General features: G+C 41.0%; 1 protein-coding gene across 3 annotated transcripts in view; it reads right to left on the bottom strand.

The window, feature by feature from the left end:
- KLHDC1 (kelch domain containing 1) overlaps positions 1 to 19,298 on the bottom strand; it is an 86,336-nt gene that overhangs the window by 22,997 nt on the left and 44,041 nt on the right. For all 3 annotated transcript variants that reach the window (XM_066388366.1, XM_066388365.1, XM_066388367.1), the window contains exons 5-7: positions 9,688 to 9,766; positions 6,164 to 6,247; positions 407 to 490 (exon numbers count right to left, since the gene is read on the bottom strand). In XM_066388366.1, coding sequence (XP_066244463.1) covers positions 407 to 490; positions 6,164 to 6,247; positions 9,688 to 9,766 — 247 coding nt within the window. The remainder of the gene's footprint in view (positions 1 to 406; positions 491 to 6,163; positions 6,248 to 9,687; positions 9,767 to 19,298) is intronic.

The following is a 19,298-nucleotide window of genomic DNA, read 5'->3' as shown; positions in this document are numbered from 1 at the left end:
TTCTCATCTCTCTCACTTCCTGTCTGTCCCTCTGTCCCTCCCTCTGTCGCTATCAAAATATATATATATATTTTTAAAAACTTAACTTAAAGCTACCAAATTAATGTGTCAAGCCAGAAAGGAAGAAATGAGTTTAAACTAACAGAATTTAGATAACAAGAATCATACTTTCCTAATAATACACTAAAGTGAAGGGTTCTCCTCACTAAAATATGATTTATAATCATCTGTGGTCTGTTTTTATTTATATTCATATATGGTCTGTTTAGGAATAGAAGATAAATGTTATTGAATGGCACTATAATCTCCAGATTATGTGAATATTCAGTTGTTATATATATTCAGAGCAGAAGGTTTTATAAGAAGCATCACACATAAAAAGATTATCTCCATTCAAAATACTAACCAAAACACGTCCGCCAAAGATATAGCCCTTATTCCCAAGCACTGCACAGGAATGCGCAGCACGTGGCTGTGGTGGGACTCCACCCTGCAAGCAGAGGTTGGAAAACAGAGGCAAAGACTTGAAACAAGTGAAGTGACATCACATTCTTATGCTTACCGGTAGAAATACTTGACTGCTAAATTGCGATCATCTATGTTATTCCATTAGAAAGCCCAGTGTGCTGCAAGAATTTTTAAAACATGCAATACCTGACTATTTAGTTAGGGGCCCTGACCTGTTTTCCCTTAGATTGTCAAATTAAAAAATGATACCCAACACAACAATAGTCATTGGTGTAAATGAATCAAAATTATACCTGTTGTTTTTGTCAGATCCACAAAAAAATATATTTTTAGTAATTAGTTTATGTGTGTCATGAGATTTAAAAAAGGTTGAAAACTGCTGCTCTAGATAGTAATAATTATAGACAGATACCATAGGCAGACCTCAATTTATCGCTTTACCTTATTGCGCTTTGCGGATACTGTGTTTCTTACAAATTGAAGGTTTGTGGCCAACCCTGCATCAAGCAAGTCTATCAATGCCATTTTCCAATAGCATTTGTGTACTTCGTGTCTATGTCACATTTTGGTAAATCTTGCAAAATTTAAAACTCTTTCACTATTATTTTATTTGTTATGGTGATCTGTGACCAATGATCTTTTTTTTTAATTCAGTGAGAGGAGGGGAGACAGATTCCCACATGCACCCCAACCAGGAAAGCCCGGTAGGGGGCATGCTCTGCCCATTTGGAGCATTACTCCATTGCTCAGCAACCAAGATCTTCTTAGCACCTGAGGCAGAGGTCAAGGAGCCATCCTCAGTGCCCAGGGCCAACTAGCTTCAATCAAGCCATGGCTGCAGGAGACAAAGAGAGAGACAGACAGACAGACAGACAGACAGACAGAAAGAAGCAAGTGGGGTGGGGTGGAGAAGCAGATGGGCACTTCTCCTGTGTGCCCTGACCAGGAATCAAACCCAGGACTTCCACGTGCTGGGCCAACGCTCTACCACTGAGCCAACTGGCCAGGGAAAAATCAATGATCTTGAAGTTATTATTGTAATTGTTTTGGGATGCCATGAAACACACCCATGTAATATAGCAAACTTAACAGATAAATGTTTTGTGTGTTCTGACTGCTCCACTGACCAGCCATTCTCCATCTTTCTCTCTCTCCTCGGGTCTATTTCCTGAGACACAACAATACTGAAGTTAGGTCACTTAATAACCCTGCAGGGGCCTCTGAGTGTTCATATGAAAGGAAGAGTCACATGTCTCTCACTTTAAATCAAAACCTAGAAATGATTCAGTTTAGTGAGGAAAGCATGTCAAAAGTCGACGCAGAGAGAAAGCTGAGAGAGGCTGAAAGCAAGGCTTCTTGCATCAGTTAACCAAGATATGCATGCAAAGGAAAATTAAAAGAGCTATTACAGGTCCTGGCCGGTTGGCTCAGTGGTAGAGCGTCGCGCTGGCGTGTGGAAGTCCCGGGTTCGATTCCCCGCCAGGGCACACAGGAGAAGTGCCCATCTGCTTCTCCACCCCTCCCCCTCTCCTTCCTCTCTGTCTCTCTCTTCCCCGCCCGCAGCCGAGGCTCCATTGGAGCAAAAGATGGCCTGGGCACTGGGGATGGCTCCTTGGCCTCTGCCCCAGGCGCTAGAGTGGCTCTGGTCACAACAGAGCGACGCCCTGGAGGGGCAGAGCATCGCCCCCTGGTGGGCAGAGCGTCGCCCCTGGTGGGCGTGCCGGGTGGATCCCGGTTGGGTGCATGCGGGAGTCTGTCTGACTGTCTCTCCCCATTTCCAGCTTCAGAAAAATACAAAAAAAAAAAAAAAGAGCTATTACAGTAAGCACACCAATGATAAGAAAGTGAAACATTCTTATTGCTGATATGCAGGAAGTTTTAATGGTCTGGATAGAGCATCAAACCAGACCAAACATCCCTTAGCCTACTCCAGATCAAGGCCCTAACTCATTTCAATTCTTCTAAAGGCTAAGGGAGGTGAGGAAGCTGCGGAGGAAGTTTGAAGCTACAAGTGATTGGTTCATGAGGTTTAAAGAAAGAAGCCCTCTGCAAAATTTAAAAGTGCAAGGTACAGCAGTAAGTGCTGATGTAGAAGTTGCAGCAGCTATCCAGAAGATCCAACTAAGATATTTAAGGAAGGTGGCTACACTAAACAACAGATTTTTCAGCATAGACAAAAGAGTGTTATATTGAAGGAAGATGCCACTAGGACTTTCTTAGCTAAAGAGGATAAGTCAATGCTTGGCTTCAAAGCTTCAAAGGACAGGCTGACTCTCTTGTTAGGGACCAATGCAGCTGGTGACTTTAAGTTGAAACCAATGCTCATTTACTATCTGAAAATCCTAAGACCCTTACAAATTATGCTGAATCTATTCTGCCTGTGCTCTACTGCTATCCAGTAAAGCCTGGATAACATGGTTTACTGAATATTTTAAGCCCATGCCTGACCAGGTGGTGGCGCAGTGGATACAGCGTCGGACTGGGATGCGGAAGATCCAGGTTCGAGACCTCGAGGTTGCCAGCTTAAGCGCGGGCTCATCTGGTTTGAGCAAAAGCTCACCGGCTTGAGCCCAAGGCTGCTGGCTCGAGCAAGGGGTTACTCAGTCTGCTGAAGGCCCGCAGTCAAGGCACATATGAGAAAGCAATCAATGAACAACTAAGGAGGTGTTGCAACGTGCAACGAAAAACTAATGATTGATGCTTCTCATCTCTCTGATCCTGTCTGTCTGTCCCTGTCTATCCCTCTCTCTCACTCTCTGTCTCTAAAAAAATTTTTTTAAAGCCCAATTTTACTGTTAAGACCTACTGTTCAGAAAATAAAAATTCCTTTCAAAATATTACTGCTCATTGACAATGCACCTAGTCACCCAAGAGCTCTGATGGATATGTACAATGAGATTAGTGTTGTTTTCATGCCGGCTAACACAGTATCCAGTCTGCAGTCCATGAATCAAGGAATAATTATTTAAGAAATATATTTCATAAGTCTATAGCTGCCATAGATAGGGATTCCTCTAACATGTCGGGCAAAGTAAATTGAAAACCTCTGGAAAGGAGTCCCTGTCCTAGATGTCATGAAGAACATTCGTCATTTATGATCAGAGGTCAAAATATCAACATTAACAGGAGTTTGGAGGAATCTGATTCCAACTTTCATAAATGACTTTGAGGAGGTCAAGACTTCAGAGTAAGAAGTAACAGCAGATGTGGTAGAAACAGCAAGAAAACTGGAAATAGAAGTGAAGCCTGATGATGTGACTGCATTGTTACACTCTCATGATAAAACCTGAATGGATGAGAAGTTGCTTTTTTATGGATGCACAGAGAAAGTGGTTTCTTGAGAAAAAAATCTACTCCTGGTGAAAATGCTGTTAGATCACTGGAATAACAACAAAAGATTTAGAATATTATATAAATTTGGGTGATACATTAATCAGGGTTTGAGGGGATTGGTTCCCATTTTGAAAGTTCTATTCTGGGTAAGACACTATCAAAGAGCACTGCATACTGCAGAGAAAGTGTCCATGAAAAGAAGAGTCAATTGATACAACAAACTTCAGGCTTGACAGTCACAGAGCTCCAGGGAAAAGCAACCTGGTCTCATCTCTCCAGGCAGAGGAGAACAGAAGCTCCATCTCCACACATGCTGCAGATGGCTTTTCCAGTCTACCTGAATCATTACCAGCTAGAAGCAGCGGTCATTGGGACTTGGACATGAGCTACAAAGTATAGAATTGTGACAATTCCAGTGCCATGCAGACTTTTCCTGGATGTGGACTTTTCCTGGACTCCTGCTCCTTGGGATAGCTCCTAACAGACTGAACTGGGGTTGGGTTGCATTTGCAGGGATTTGGAATGGTGTTGGTGCCAACTTGGACTTGGTGAACATGTTAAGGGCACTACTCTTTTATGGATTCTTGCTGTATTGGCCAAGAGTTTGCTTAAAGGCCTTAATCACTGTAAAAAAAAATAGAAGACTGGATAAAGAAGATGTGGCACATATACACTATGGTATACTACTCAGCCATAAGAAATGATGACATCAGATCATTTACAACAAAATGGTGGGATCTTGATAACATTATACGGAGTGAAATAAGTAAATCAGAAAAAAAACAAAAAAAAAAACAAAAAACAAAAAACTTCAGGCCTGGCCAATCATCTCCTCGGCAACAGAGACTGATATGAAGAGTGGGAACATGCCCATGTACAGCCAGAGTCCTTTCCTAGAACTAGTATATAAATGCTGAGAAAATACAGCACCAATAGAAAGAACTGCTTGTGTAGCCAGGGTCCTGTTTCCTCCTAAATGAGCAACCTAGTCTGCAGTAAACAGGGTGAAGCCAGCACACAGGAGAAACAGGAAAAGCAGACAAAAAATAGGACCATAAAGAGGTCCCTGCCGCTCTTTCTTCCCCTCTGTGAGCTCCTCCAAAAATACTTCCAGCTATGAGAATTCACTATCACTGTTGGGCAAACAAGTATGTTAGGCTTGCTCGCTTGCACTTTGCCTAATTGATCCATGAGCACAGGGCAGCACCCTGTGTGTATAGTCTGTGTAAGGCTGGCCGTTGTTTGCTTTGCTATTGTTTGCCAGGGAAGTGGTTTTGAACCAGGCCTGTTTGGCTTGAGTTCGAAGAGAGAGAAAGAGAAGCAGTTTTTCCCTGCCTGTTTGCTCATCCGCCATTGTGAGACTTTAATAAACAGAATGGCTCGCCATTTTCTGGCTCCACAGATCCTTTCCCATCTGCTCGAATCCAATGGGAACCTGCATGGCTACAGCCACTGGCCTTACAACCACCTAAACTAATGTGATTTCTGTTTGCTCACTAGCACATAAAATAATGTATTTTTGCCATGCTACATTGCATGTAGCCCTAATTTCAAGGGTTTATGAAACATGGGTTTTTAAAAATTGACTTTTTAAAAGAATCCTCCTTAAACCAGAGCATCATACGTGTGGGTAAGCAATAATGATGGCACCTCTTTACAAGATTTTTCTAGAAACCCTTAGCTAACCTGTAGAAAAATTTGAGATTTAAAAAAATAGTATTAGTGATAGTACTCAAGAGAACCCCTTTGTATGTGGTTAAAACTCAATTATTAACATCCAAATAACTTACTAAAAATGTATTTTTTAAATGTATTAATGATGTCCCTGGCTGGTGCCTCAGTGGATAGAGCGTTGACCTGGCATATGGACATCCCAGTCAGGGCACACATGAGAAGCAACTATCAGTTTCTCTTCCCTTCTCCTTCCCCTCCCCCTTCTTTTTCTCTTCTTCTCCTGAAGCCAGTGGCTCAACTGGTTCCAGTGTTGGCCTGGGTGCTGAGGACAGCTCGGTTGGTCCAAGCATCATGCCCAGACGGGATTACCAGGTGGATCCCAATCAAGACACATGTGGGACTCAGTCTCACTATATACCCTCCTCCCACTTAAAAACTGTATCAATAAATATATAAATATAGCCTGACCTGTGGTGGCGCAGTGGATAAAGTGTCAACCTGGAAACGCTGAGGTTGCCGGTTCAAAACCCTGGGCTTGCCTGGTCAAGGCACATATGGGAGTTGATGCTTTCTGCTCCTCCCCCCTTCTCTCTCTCTCTCTTTCTCCCCTCTATAATGAATAAATAAAATCTTTTAAAAGTAAATAAATAAATATATAAATATAAAGGTAACTTTTTACAATACTTACTTTAATTTCTGGTTGAAACCAACTCTGTGTCTTTGTGTCAAACACATGAACATCATTATGCCATCCCCAGAATATCTGCTCTTCCTAAAACAGAAAATTTTTAAATATTTAAAAGATTTTATAGCTTTTAGGTTATTTTTAAAGTTCCACTGCATCCTTGCTGGTGAAATAGTAGACACTTTTACAAAAATCAAGTTGCCGCTGTAGTTATAAAGCCGGGGTGCACACTAGTGGCTAAGAGTGGCCCCAACAGAGGGGCCTCGCCTGGTGACTTCCCTTCTCTCAGCATTGCCTGCAGTGTGTTCTACTTTCCTAGCTAACAATTTTCCAATTCTCTCCAAGGATTGTCTCTTTTAAAATTGAAGAGGACAGAATGATATTTATAGTTTGAAATGTTTCTCTAAAGCACATTCTCAGAATCCCCAGTCTCTGCTATTAGAAACATTAGGGGCCTGACCTGTGGTGGTGAAGTGGATAAAGCATTGACCTGGAACACTGAGGTCACTGGTTCGAAACCCTGGGCTTGCCTGGTCAAGGCACATATGGGAGTTGATGCTTCCAGTTCCTCCCTCCTTCTTTCTCAATCTACTCTCTCTAAAATGAATAAATAAAATCTTTAAAAAAAAAAAAAAAAGAAACATTAGGGGACTATGGTATCACTTTGCAAAAAGGTTCCAACCAATTCTACTTAAGCAAGCGATTTTCTCTGATAGGTCAGATTTATGCTCACGTTCTTCTTTGTCTTCTAAGAGGCAAAATTGTTGGCAATAAAGTTAGCAGCTTTATTGTATTGAGCACCTTCCAGATTGTTAGAATCCTGTATGAAAGCTTTCCTCTATGCCAGGTTTATGTGTTTTTTCTTTTTTTCTGAAATACATAATTTTTGTCAGGACTTGTCAAACTAAAAAATTTACTTAGTTTAGAATCTATAAACAAAACAAAGCAAAACAACTCCACTGTACTCCAAAAATTTCAGGACATGCTCGTTAGCCTAACTGAATGAGGAGAGAAAAGAATGAGAGATTTCATTGATGAATAAAATAGATATAAACAAGCCTGACAAGTTGGTGGCGCAGTGGATAGAGCGTCGGACTGGGATGTGGAAGGACCCAGGTTCAAGACCCTGAGGTCACCAGCTTGAGCACATGTAGGGAGCCGATCAACAACTGCTGGCTGACAAGGTCACAGCAGAAGAAGACCCACAACTGCTGGCTGACAAAGTCACAGCAGAGAAGACCAATGGCTGCGGGGTGACAAAGTCACCGCAAAGGAAAGGCACAACAATACTTCCCCCTTTGACTTTTTGAATTAATCTGGCCTTATATCCCCCCTTTTCTGGGTGTGTGCTATTAATTATGGCACAGGGATAATAGTACCATGCTTTCCCTGTAGATTCATAGTGATTTCTTTGGAAATGAGACAGAGGATGTGAGTTCCACAGAAAAGCCTGTAAGCCCCTTGAACTGGGCTCATAGACATAAGAGGCTGGCTATGATATCCCTCGTAAAGGGTTAAGTTTGTAGGAGAATTCCTTCTTAATCATGTTAGAAAGAATAGATTGTGACTTGTGAATGGGTAGGAGGCAGTGGCTGTGCACAGAGCACCTTTCGGCCTTCACTTAATTCAACATTTTTCCTCCCTAGCCTTTTCATGTGATAGAGTAGAGAAACATTCCTTTCTTCTTGCTTATTTGATCTGCAAATAGTGGTATATTCTGAAAAGAATAGAGTTAGAACTTAACTAGTGTTTAAATATAATAAATAAGTAATATTTGACTAGACAATAGTATCTTAGGTAAGGTATAGTAGAATGGCCCATTGTGTGGCCTAGGATGAGAGCGCAGTCAACAAGAAAAGAATGTTTTACTAAGAGAATTGTCTTTTGACTAAAGGCAATTGCTAGGCTTTCTCAATGAGATGTTCTCATAAGATTTACATACTTTCCAAAATTCTTTAATAATGAGAGAAATGTAGGGAAATCCATAGAAGTAATAACAATTAATGTCTTATGTTGCTACTAGGCTATCTTGCAAGTGCACTCTGTATATCTTTGGGTGAAAGCTATTCTTAATGTTATGTCAGTTTCTTTATAGGCAAGCCTTTTAGAATCTTGTGAGAAAAAGTAGGACACTGCTTAAACTCAAAGCCATTTACCTGAGCAAACGGTGGTCCATTGTTAGTCCTTAATAATCTCGTCTGCTAATCTCTCTCTGCCCCTTAACTCACAACAGCAGTAAAGTTAGTTAACTATTAGTACTAATACCTTAAAAGCTTTTACCGATGTTGTTATCACTATTCAAGTTATTTTGTATTTTGACTGATTTGCTACCTGGTTTGTGATTTATAGATATAAATTAACTGTTATCCAGAAACATGTAAACATAGTGAAACAGAAGCAATGATTAACACCATGTAATTGTAACTCAGTGTGTGTGTATAAAAAGGGAGCTATACTAGCATTTAGCAGAGATGCCTGGCAGTAAATGCTAACCAGAGAATAAAGAGAAAGAAAAGAATTCGGCTCTCTCACTCCATTTTCGCCGACGCCATCTCCTCCTGTGGGACCCCTGGATCCCCCCCGGGGCTGGACCCCGGCAAGTGCGGGCTCATCTGGCTTGAGCAAAAAAAAGCTTACCAGCTTGGACCCAAGGTCGCTGGCTCGAGCAAGGGGTTACTCGGTCTGCTGAAGGCCACGGTCAAGGCACATATGAGGAAGCAATCAATGAACAACTAAGGAGTCCCAACGAAAAACGGATGATTGATGCTTCTCATCTCTCTCCATTCCTGTCTGTCTGTCCCTATCTATCCCTCTCTTTGACTCTCTCTCTGTCCCTATAAAAAAAATAGATATAAACAATGGGAAGTTATATTTCTGAAAATTATCCATAATACTGTAAGTAGCTAAGCTTTAAAGAGATTTCATATTAAGAGCTAAAAAATCATGTAAATACATGGAGAAAAAATACCCATATAGAAGAGATATATACAAATTGTTCATATATATTAATAATGTACAATAATAATGTATGCTAGTAAAAGGTGGTGGATCAATGGTTTTTAAAGTTATCTTCTAAAGGATTTCATTTTTATTAATTATAACTTCTTTCATTAATAATAGTTTATTCTCTAACCAGTAAGAAGAAGGAAAAATAATATCACTATCAACCAACTCCTGTGTAAGCCCATCAGAGCTACGACTAGTTCTAGTCTGTGGACCTAAAAGCAGGTGTGTGTCAGCAACAGCCATTCTGGTTACCTAAGAACAAAGGTTTTCTAAGTTGTGCTAAAGCCTCTACTAGTCTAACAGAAGCAGGTATGAGTGATTAACTATGTAAGAAAAGAAATTATTCTTCCAGGAGCCATTAAGGTGATAGAACCTCTTCAAACTGAATCCAAATTTGAAAGAGAGAAAATACACTTTTTTCCATAGTGTCAATTATAGGAAATGAGAAAGAGTGGGCTAATTATTTCTAAAACTTCTAAGGTGATATTAGAGAAAAATGTAAGCAGTGATTACTCTCTTACCCATGATGCATCATGAACATCAAAACAGTCTTGGAGTTCACTGTGTTTCCTACATCCATAGCCGCCAAAATATATTAATCTGAAAAACAAATACAAACAGACACACTGTAGAAGTTCTTTCATTCTGTTTATAGAAAGTTGAATGAGGTCATTTATTTTGCCCTAACAACCTGAACAAACGAGATACCGTCACGCACCTTATAAGGATATTTCAGTCAACAAAACCAAAAAAGTTATAAGTGATGTTGCAGCCATCATAATGTTGTACAACACATTACTCACACATTTGTAGTGATGCTGGTGTAAACAAACCTACTGTGTTACTGGTTATACAAAGTACATGGTAATAAACAACTCAGTTACTGGCTTATTATGTACTATACGGTGGTACCTTGCGATACGAACAGACCAACATACGAATTTTTTAAGATACAAGCTGCGACTCGGTCCGTATTTTTGTTCGAGATCTGGGCAAAATTCCAAGATATGGGTCGTGATTCAGGAAACTGCCGCTAGTTGGCACATTGGCGCACGGGTCCAGTATCGGCAGTTTGATATACAAGTTGACTGACGAGCTCGGTTAACAGAACAACTTAAATTCGTATCTCAAGATACCACTATACTTTCTATCATTACTTTAGAGTCTACTCGTTCTAATTATTAAAAAAAGTTTGCTGTAAAGTGGTATGCCATGGTATGCCAGCAACAGCCTCATACATCTTGTGTTTACCTACTCTCTTAATCAGGGGTCCCCAAACTTTTTACACAGGGGGCCAGTTCACTGTCCCTCAGACCATTGGAGGACCGGACTATAAAAAAAACTATGAACAAATCCCTATGCACACTACACATATCTTATTTTAAAGTAAAAAACCAAAACGGAAACAAATACAATATTTAAAATAAAAATAAAGAACAAGTAAATTTAAATCAACAAAACTGACCAGTATTTCAATGGGAACTATGGGCCTGCTTTTGGCTAATGAGATGGTCAATGTGCCCCTCTCACTGACCACCAATGAAAGAGGTGCCCCTTCTGGAAGTGTGGCAGGGGCCGAATAAATGGCCTCAAGGGGCCGCATGCAGCCCACAGGCCGTAGTTTGGGGACCCCTGCTCTTAATTGTATCATTTTCTCTTGTGCTTGATTTAATCTTGTGGGTTTTTTGTTTTTGGTATAGTAACATGCAGAACAATTTTGTAGCCTAGAAACAGGAGGCTATATCATATAGCCTAGGTATGTAGTAGGCTATACCATGTAGGTTTGTGTAATATACTCAGTGATGTTCACACAATGACAAAATTGCCTAAAAACACATTTCTTAGAATGTATTCCCATCATTAAGTGATGCATGACTGTAAACTACACAACTATAGTTTAGAAAAAGTCAAATGCTAATAAGGGAACAAAGAGACCTAAATGAACTAATTCCAGGAAGTGACGAGCTCTCAGTAGGAGAGGGGAGACCCATGGTTGCTTCATCCCAGGAGTAATAGCAAGAGGAGGAAGAATCCAGCACAGACAGGATTTCTAAAAGAAATGACCCCAAAAGATAACAGCCACATGTAGGCTGGCAGGACAAATTAGAATTTCAAGAAATTCAGGCACAGAGGGAGTTTGAACCCACTCAACAACTCTTTTGCATAGTCTTCAGAGAGGGCTCAGGGTTAGTCAGCAACAGCCGGAAGGACAGACGCAAAGGAGAGCTGAGCAAACCCTGAGCTGAGGTAAGCTGAACTTTCAGGGCAGGAGATCTGAAAGAAATGCCTCAGAAACATGCCAAGCCATATGGCATCCTGGGTGACTGTCCCCAAAAGGCCAGAGGAGGAGGTACAAGGCTGAAAGATACCTCCAAAGGTACAGAGAGCATAAGATGGGAATGGGGAGCAAAGAGAACACCCTAGTTACTCAGAGACCTACCAAGTAGGCTATACAACAGGAAAGAGCTCCCACAGCTCAGAGAGGCGAGAACTCAATGGTGAGGCTCAGCTGAAAACATCTAGACAACCTCTAGTGCTCAAGCACAAGGCCCAGGAAAGTGGACATAGCAATGAAAAATAACAATAAACTTGAAGACAGGTCAATAATAGATATCCAAATTAAAGCAAAGAGAAGAAAAGAGCAAGGGCAGGAACCCGAGCTCGTTGAACAACATCAAATGGTCTAATATGCATATAAGTGGAGTCCCAGAAGGAGGGGAGACAAATATATGTGTACAAGAAATATCTGATAATTACTAAGAACTCCCTAAATCTGATGAAAGATACAGACCCACCAACCACAGAAGCTCAGCACACACCAAGCAGGATAAATACAAAGGAAAGTGCATGTAGACACCTTTTAATCTAATCAATAAAGAGCATAAATAAAGAAAAGATAAAGAAAATCAGATAAAAAGACATACATGGGAACAAAAACACAAATGAGAGTGAATTTCTCATCAAGAAAATGAAGGCTGAAAGGCAACATTATAAAATCTTTAAAATGCTAAAAGGAATCAACATAATTTATCAACCCAGTGGGTGAAAAATAAAAATTAGAGGCAAAATTAGAAGTTACCTTGAAATAAATGAAAATGAAAATGCAATAAAATATTAGTCGCTGTGGAAATACAAATAAAAACCACAATGAACATCACTTCATACCAACAAGGATGGCTACTATAAAATGAAACACAAAACAAGAACAAAAATAAGGAAACTTGACTTAGAGTGTTGGCCGCATGGTGCAATGTATAAATGATGTATTATGGAAGGGTACACCCGAAAGCTAATAATTTTATTAACCAATGTCATCCCAATAAATTCAATTAAAAAACAAAAACAGAAAATTTAAGTGTTGGCAAGGTTATGGACAAATTGGGCCACTTGTCCATTGCCAGCAGGAACATAAAATGTCATGACAAACATGGAAAACAGTTTGGTTCTTCCTCAAAAAGTTAAACATGACCCTGAAATTCTACTCTCAGATATACTCACGAGAATTGACAACAGGAATCCAAACAATACTTGCAAGTCAATGTTCACAGCAACATTATTCACAATAGCCAAAACATGGAAGCCACTCAAGTGTCCACCAACAGACAAATGGATAAACAAGATGCATTCCATACATACAATAAAATATTATTCAGCCTTAAAAAAGATATTTCATGGCTCTGCTTATATGAAATATCTATAATAGGCAAATTTATAGAGAAACGAAGTAAGAGTTACCAGGCGCTCGGAAGGAGTGGAAATGGAGAGGTATTGCTTAATGGGCACAGTCAGCCATCCATATCTGCGGTTCTGTGTGTGGGAATTCAACCAACTGTGGATCAAAAATATTTTTACAAAAAGTGATGTTGCTGCTGACATGTACTATGTAGTTAGGCCTATAATAGTTGCGTCTATACTGATCACGTAGCCTGACCTGTGGTGGCACAGTGGATAAAGTGACGACCTGAAAATACTGAGGTCGCCGGTTCGAAACCCCGGGCTTGCCTGGTCAAGGCACATATGGGAGTTGATGCTTCCAGCTCCTCCCCCCTTCTCTCTCTCTGTCTCTTTCTCCTCTCTCCTTCTCTCTCCTCTCCAAAAATAATTAAAAATTTAAAAAAACAGAAGCAACTATACTGATCACGTGCAGACTGTTTTTTCTTGTCATTATTCCTAAAAAAAATACAGTATAACAATTGTTCACATAGGGTATATATTGTATTAGCTATTTTAAGGACACTAAAGATGATTTAAAGTATACAAAGGGTGTCAGTAGTGGGATTCAAATAATTTAACAACCAGTTCTCTGCCCTAATGACTGTTTTAAGTATAAAAACATGATATACCGAAAAGTAGTTTATTATTTCATGCATTTAATGCTTAAATAAGAATAAAAGAGGTACACAAAACTAGATTATGTTATGAGTTTTAAAATACTAATGAAAAAATATTAATAACGGACAAAAAACAATATAACTGTTATTTAAGATACTGTATTTCCATATTGCTTCTTTTTCTTTCTTTTTTTCTTTTTTCTTTTTTTTTTTTGTATTTTTCTTAAGCTGGAAACGGGGAGAGACAGTCAGACAGACTCCCGCATGCGCCCAACCGGGATCCACCCGGCACGCCCACCAGGGGCGACGCTCTGCCCACCAGGGGGCGATGTTCTGCCCCTCTGGGGGGTTGCTCTGCCATGACCAGAGCTACTCTAGCGCCTGGGGCAGAGGCCAAGGAGCCATCCCCAGCGCCTGGGCCATCTTTGCACCAATGGAGCCTTGGCTGCGGGAGGGGAAGAGAGAGACAGAGAGGAAGGAGGGGGGGGTGGAGAAGCAAATGGGCGCTTCTCCTATGTGCCCTGGCCGGGAATCGAACCCGGGTCCCCCGCACACCAGGCCGACGCTCTACTGCTGAGTCAACCGGCCAGGGCCCATATTGCTTCTTGATTGACGTTCTCACAAGTTTTTTCCGCTATGGACAGAATGAACATTACAGCGGGCGCTTAAGAATACACTGTTGTGCAAACATTCAAAAAGAGTAAAGAGGCCCTGGCCGGCTGGCTCAGTGGTAGAGCATCGGCCTGGCGTGTGGGGGACCCGGGTTCGATTCCCCGCCAGGGCACATAGGAGAAGCGCCCATTTGCTTCTCCACCCACCCCTCCTTCCTCTCTGTCTCTCTCTTCCCCTCCCGCAGCCAAGGCTCCATTGGTGCAAAGATGGCCCAGGCGCTGGGGATGGCTCCTTGGCCTCTGCCCCAGGCGCTAGAGTAGCTCTGGTCATGGCAGAGCGACCCCCCAGAGGGGCAGAGCATCGCCCCCTGGTGGGCAGAGCGTCGCCCCTGGTGGGCGTGCCGGGTGGATCCCGGTTGGGCGCATGCGGGATTCTGTCTGACTGTCTCTCCCCGTTTCCAGCTTCAGAAAAATACAAAAAAAAAAAAATCAAAAAGAGTAAAGAATGTAAGTTTGTGGTTTCCACATTGGGCGGCTGTCCACACACCCTCCTTAGAAAGAACTCTAATTACAAGTGCCATTTTAACAACCGGTTTGCTGACCTCAACAAAAAATCAAGTATCAGTTCTACCAAACCAGTGCAAACTGGCTGAATCCTACCACTGAAGGATGTACATAGGTTCTATGCAAAAACTATGCCATTTCATATAAAGGACTTGAGTATAGAAGAATTTTGCCCCCTGCCCACTGAGCAGATAGATACCAAGGGATGATGACTATAAAGTCTTAGGTTTAGAGTGATAAAAAATTTTAGAACCAGATAATGGTGATGGTTGCACAGTGTCGTGAATGCAATTAATGTAGAGAAGAGACTTCAGAAACACATCCTTCCATACACGGGACATTTAATTCACGAGAAAACTGACCCTGCAGAGCGATGGAGAAAGTGTGCTCGCTGCAATCAATGCTGTGGGATCAATGAGTCATCTGGTTGGTTCTCCAAATAGAAAAATAAAACCTGACCCTTATGTCACACCACACACAAAAATCAATTTCAGGTGGACTATGGGTATGAAAGTAAAAAACACTACACTTAAGCTTTAAAAAGATATAACTTAGAAGAATATCTTCAGGACATTGAGAATGAAAAGTTTCCAGGGCACAAAAGCATCAATCATAAAAAGATTGGTAAATTATACTATATTAAAATCAGATTATACCATTAAGAGAATAAAGAAATATATACCCAACAAAAATGTATATCCTTATATAAGCAAAATATATAAAACAATGTTCATATCATATTACCGTACTTCCCCATGTATAAGATGCACCTTAATTTGGGGGCCTGAAATTTGAAAAAATGCAACAAGTACAAAAAAGTGGGAAATGCAAGTAACAAAAATCTACAACAATGAGCACAAAAACAAGCAAGAAAAAGTGGGAAATGCAAGTAAAAAATCTACAACAACTGTGTAAGATGCATCCAGTTTTTAGAGCCCAAATTTTTTGGGAATAGGTGTGTCTTGTACATGGAGAAATACAGTACTACAAGAGTTAAAAAGTGAAAAGGGCCCTGGTCGGTTGGCTCAGCGGTAGAGCATCGGCCTGGCGTGCGGGGGACCCGGGTTCGATTCCCGGCCAGGGCACATAGGGGAAGCGCCCATTTGCTTCTCCACCCCTCCCCCTTTCCTCTCTGTCTCTCTCTTCCCCTCCCGCAGCCAAGGCTCCATTGGAGCAAAGATGGCCGGGCGCTGGGGATGGCTCCTCGGCCTCTGCCCCAGGCGCTGGAGTGGCTCTGGTCACGGCAGAGCGATGCCCCGGAGGGGCAGAGCATCGCCCCCTGGTGGGCAAAGCTTCGCCCCTGGTGGGCGTGCCGGGTGGATCCCGGTCGGGCGCATGCGGGAGTCTGTCTGACTGTCTCTCCCCGTTTCCAGCTTCAGGAAAAAAAGAAAAAAAAAAAAAAAAGGGGAAAGGACCCAAATGTCCATCAATGAAATGAATAAATATACTATAGTATTTTATTTAATAGAATAACATATAGAAAAGAATTCAAATTACAGGCAGATAAAACATCATGGATGAATTTCAAAATATAATGTGAGTAAAAGAATAACTCTTATAGAATTCCATATATGATACAAAAAGGAATAGATAATTTAGAGTGGTACAAGTTAGGATAGTGGTTTCCCTTAGAAAAAAGTTTTATCTGAGCATAGTGATTAGGAGAGGACATAATGAGGGTTTCTAGTGTATTGATAATACTGTTTATTTGGACAGTGATTATATAAGTGAGTTTTGTAATAATTACCTAAGGTGCACACTTATGATTCATATTAGTTCTATAAGAATGTTCTGTAATGCTTCACTCTCTAATGAGTGAAGTATTTGTGCATTAACAGAGAGAAGATTATCCAAAAAAAAAGATAAGCCTGTATCCATATCTCATACCATTCACAGGATAAGTACCAAAATGAATCAATGATTTAAATGTAAAAATTAAATTTAAGGCCCTGGCTGGTTGCTCAGTGGTAGAGCATTGACCTGGCGTATAAAAGTCCCAGGTTTGATTCCTGGTCAGGGCACACAGGAGAAGCAACCATCTGCTTCTCCTCCCCTTCCTCTTCTCTCTCTATCTTTTCCCCTCTTGCAGCCATGGCTCGATTGATTCGAGTGCCTTGGCCCTGGGCACTGACGATGGCTCTGTGGAGCCTCTGCCTCAGGTGCTAAAAATAGTTCAGTTGCGAGCATATGCCCCAGATGGGTAGAGCATTGCCCTCAATTGGGGTCGCTGGGTGGATCCAGGTCAGGGCACATGTAGGAGTCTTTCCATCTCCTTTCCTCTCATTTAAATACAAAAATAAAATAAAATAAATTTTAAAAGCATTGGAAGAAAAGTTGGGAGAATTAGATTATAACTTTGCAGTAAAAAAAAAAAAGCCTTTGCAATGAAGACTTAAAATAAAGAAGCCACAAAATAAACTACTGATAAATTTACCTAAGTAAATGCTGTTTAATGCATGCAAAACACATTTGAAGCAAAGTCAAAAGAGAGTGACAAACTGGAAAATAAGTTTCATATCATAGCACAGTCACAGACTACTAATCTCTTTAATCCATAAATATAGAAACTCCTAGAAACTGAGATCATAAATACCAACAATAGAAAATAATTAGCAAAAGATGTCAACAAACAGGCCAGAGAAAAAGGAATAAAAATTGCCCTTAAACATATGAAAATACATTCAAACTCACACACACACAAAAATATTTTTCATGAAAATTAAAATAAGGCTGAGACACCCCTTCTGAAGTGGCAGAAAAGGGACTGTTTGTCTGCAAACTCTTGGCACAGCTATGGAGTAATGAGCATTCCATCATGAGATTGCAAAAGCAGCACAACTTCTATGGAGAAAAGATTGGCAACATTTATTACCATAGTTTGAATTGTGTCCTCCCCATATTCACATGTTGAAGTCTTAATCCTCAGTACCTCAGAATATGACCTTGTTTGAAACCAGGGTGTTGACAGAGGAGGGCCCTGGAGACAGACAAGCAAGCACGGAAAGATTGCTATTGCGAAGCAGAGACAGAGGAGTGGTTCTTCTACTGCCAGGGAACACGAAGGACTGCTGATAATCACCAGAAATCAAGGGACAGTCATAGATTCTTCCTCAAAACCCCGAGAAGGAATCCACCCTGCTGACATCTTGATCTCAGACTCTTAACCTACAGGACCGTGAGACAATACACATCACTGTCCAGTGGTTTCCAACCACCAGTCTGCGGACCACTGCAGGTCTACCAGGAGTTTCCCGCCAGTCAGCGAGAGTCACCACCAGGCTGAAAAACACTGGAAGCCACTCAGTTTGTGGGACTATGTTTCAGCAGCCTTAGTAACTAAACAGCTACAAAAGGATAAATTCAGGGCCTGCTGACCCAGCCATCTAATTATATATATATATCTGATAGGTACACACACACACACATACACAGAGTCATTTAAAGCACAGTTTGTAATGGCAAAGGAGTTCAAACAATTTACAGAGTAAAGGTTAAATAAACAATGGTATGTATATTCAAAGAGGAGAATACTATGCAGCTGCAAAAAACAAAAACAAAAAACAAAACAAGCTTTCTAACTAGGGACAGAGAAAGACGAAAGATCTCCATGGTGTGTGTACTGCTCACAGAAAGAAGCAGATGAAGAACAGTGTACAGAGCACACACGGGTATTTGTGTAAGAGGAGGGTAAGAAGAGGAATGCATACATACATACTTGCTTCTGTTTACATAAAGTAACACCCATGGCAGTGGTTTCCAAACTTGTTTGTATCCTGCAATCATCACCTGAGGAACTTCAAAAACCATACTCCCACAGACTGTAATTTAATTAGTCTGGGTATCACCAGGGCTTTGGAATTTTTAAATTTTTTTTTGAGGCAGGGACAGAGAGACAGACAGAACATTGAGCTGCTCCTTCATGTGCCCTGACCAGAAGTTGAACCAGCAACCCTCTGTGCTCTGGGACAACACTCCAACCAACCAAGCTATGTGGCCAGGGCTTAATTTTTATTGATATTTTAAAGAGTCAGAGACAGAAAGGGGGTTGAAAGGGGGAGGGGAAGGGAAGCATTCATTTGTTGTTCCACTCAGTGGTGCATTCTTTGGTTGGTTCCCCTGTGTGCCCTGACTGGGGATCGAGCCCTCAATCTTGTTGTTTCGGGACGCCACTCATAACCGAGTAAGCTAACTGGCCAGGACCTGGGCTTTATAATTTTTAAAAGATCCTCAGGTAGTTCCAATGGCAGACAATTTGGGAACCATTGTCTTAAGAATACAAAAGACATCAATAGAAGTAGCTATCTGTGGGTAGGGAGCAGGGATGGGAGCGGGAGCCAGAGCTGTCACTGTATTTTAACGTGGTTTTGAACCATGAATGTATTAATTATCTAGAAAATTTAACTAAGAAAATTAATTTAAAAAACAAACAGTTGCTAATCCCTTTACCTTCTTAAAAAATATAAAGTTCCTTGTTAAAAAAAAAAAAGATGCTTCCATGTGTTTATTTTTATAACTTAGCTGTTCCAGGGTTTAAAACTGCTATTACCGGAGAAGAAAAGATGGCGCTGGAGTAGGCGAATGTACCAACATCCGCCTTCCAGAACCAAAGTGGATTACAAAATAATT

The sequence above is a fragment of the Saccopteryx leptura genome, chromosome 6, assembly GCF_036850995.1.
Source record: "Saccopteryx leptura isolate mSacLep1 chromosome 6, mSacLep1_pri_phased_curated, whole genome shotgun sequence".
Classification (NCBI taxonomy): domain Eukaryota; kingdom Metazoa; phylum Chordata; class Mammalia; order Chiroptera; family Emballonuridae; genus Saccopteryx; species Saccopteryx leptura.
This window is presented reverse-complemented; position numbering and strand designations above follow the sequence as displayed.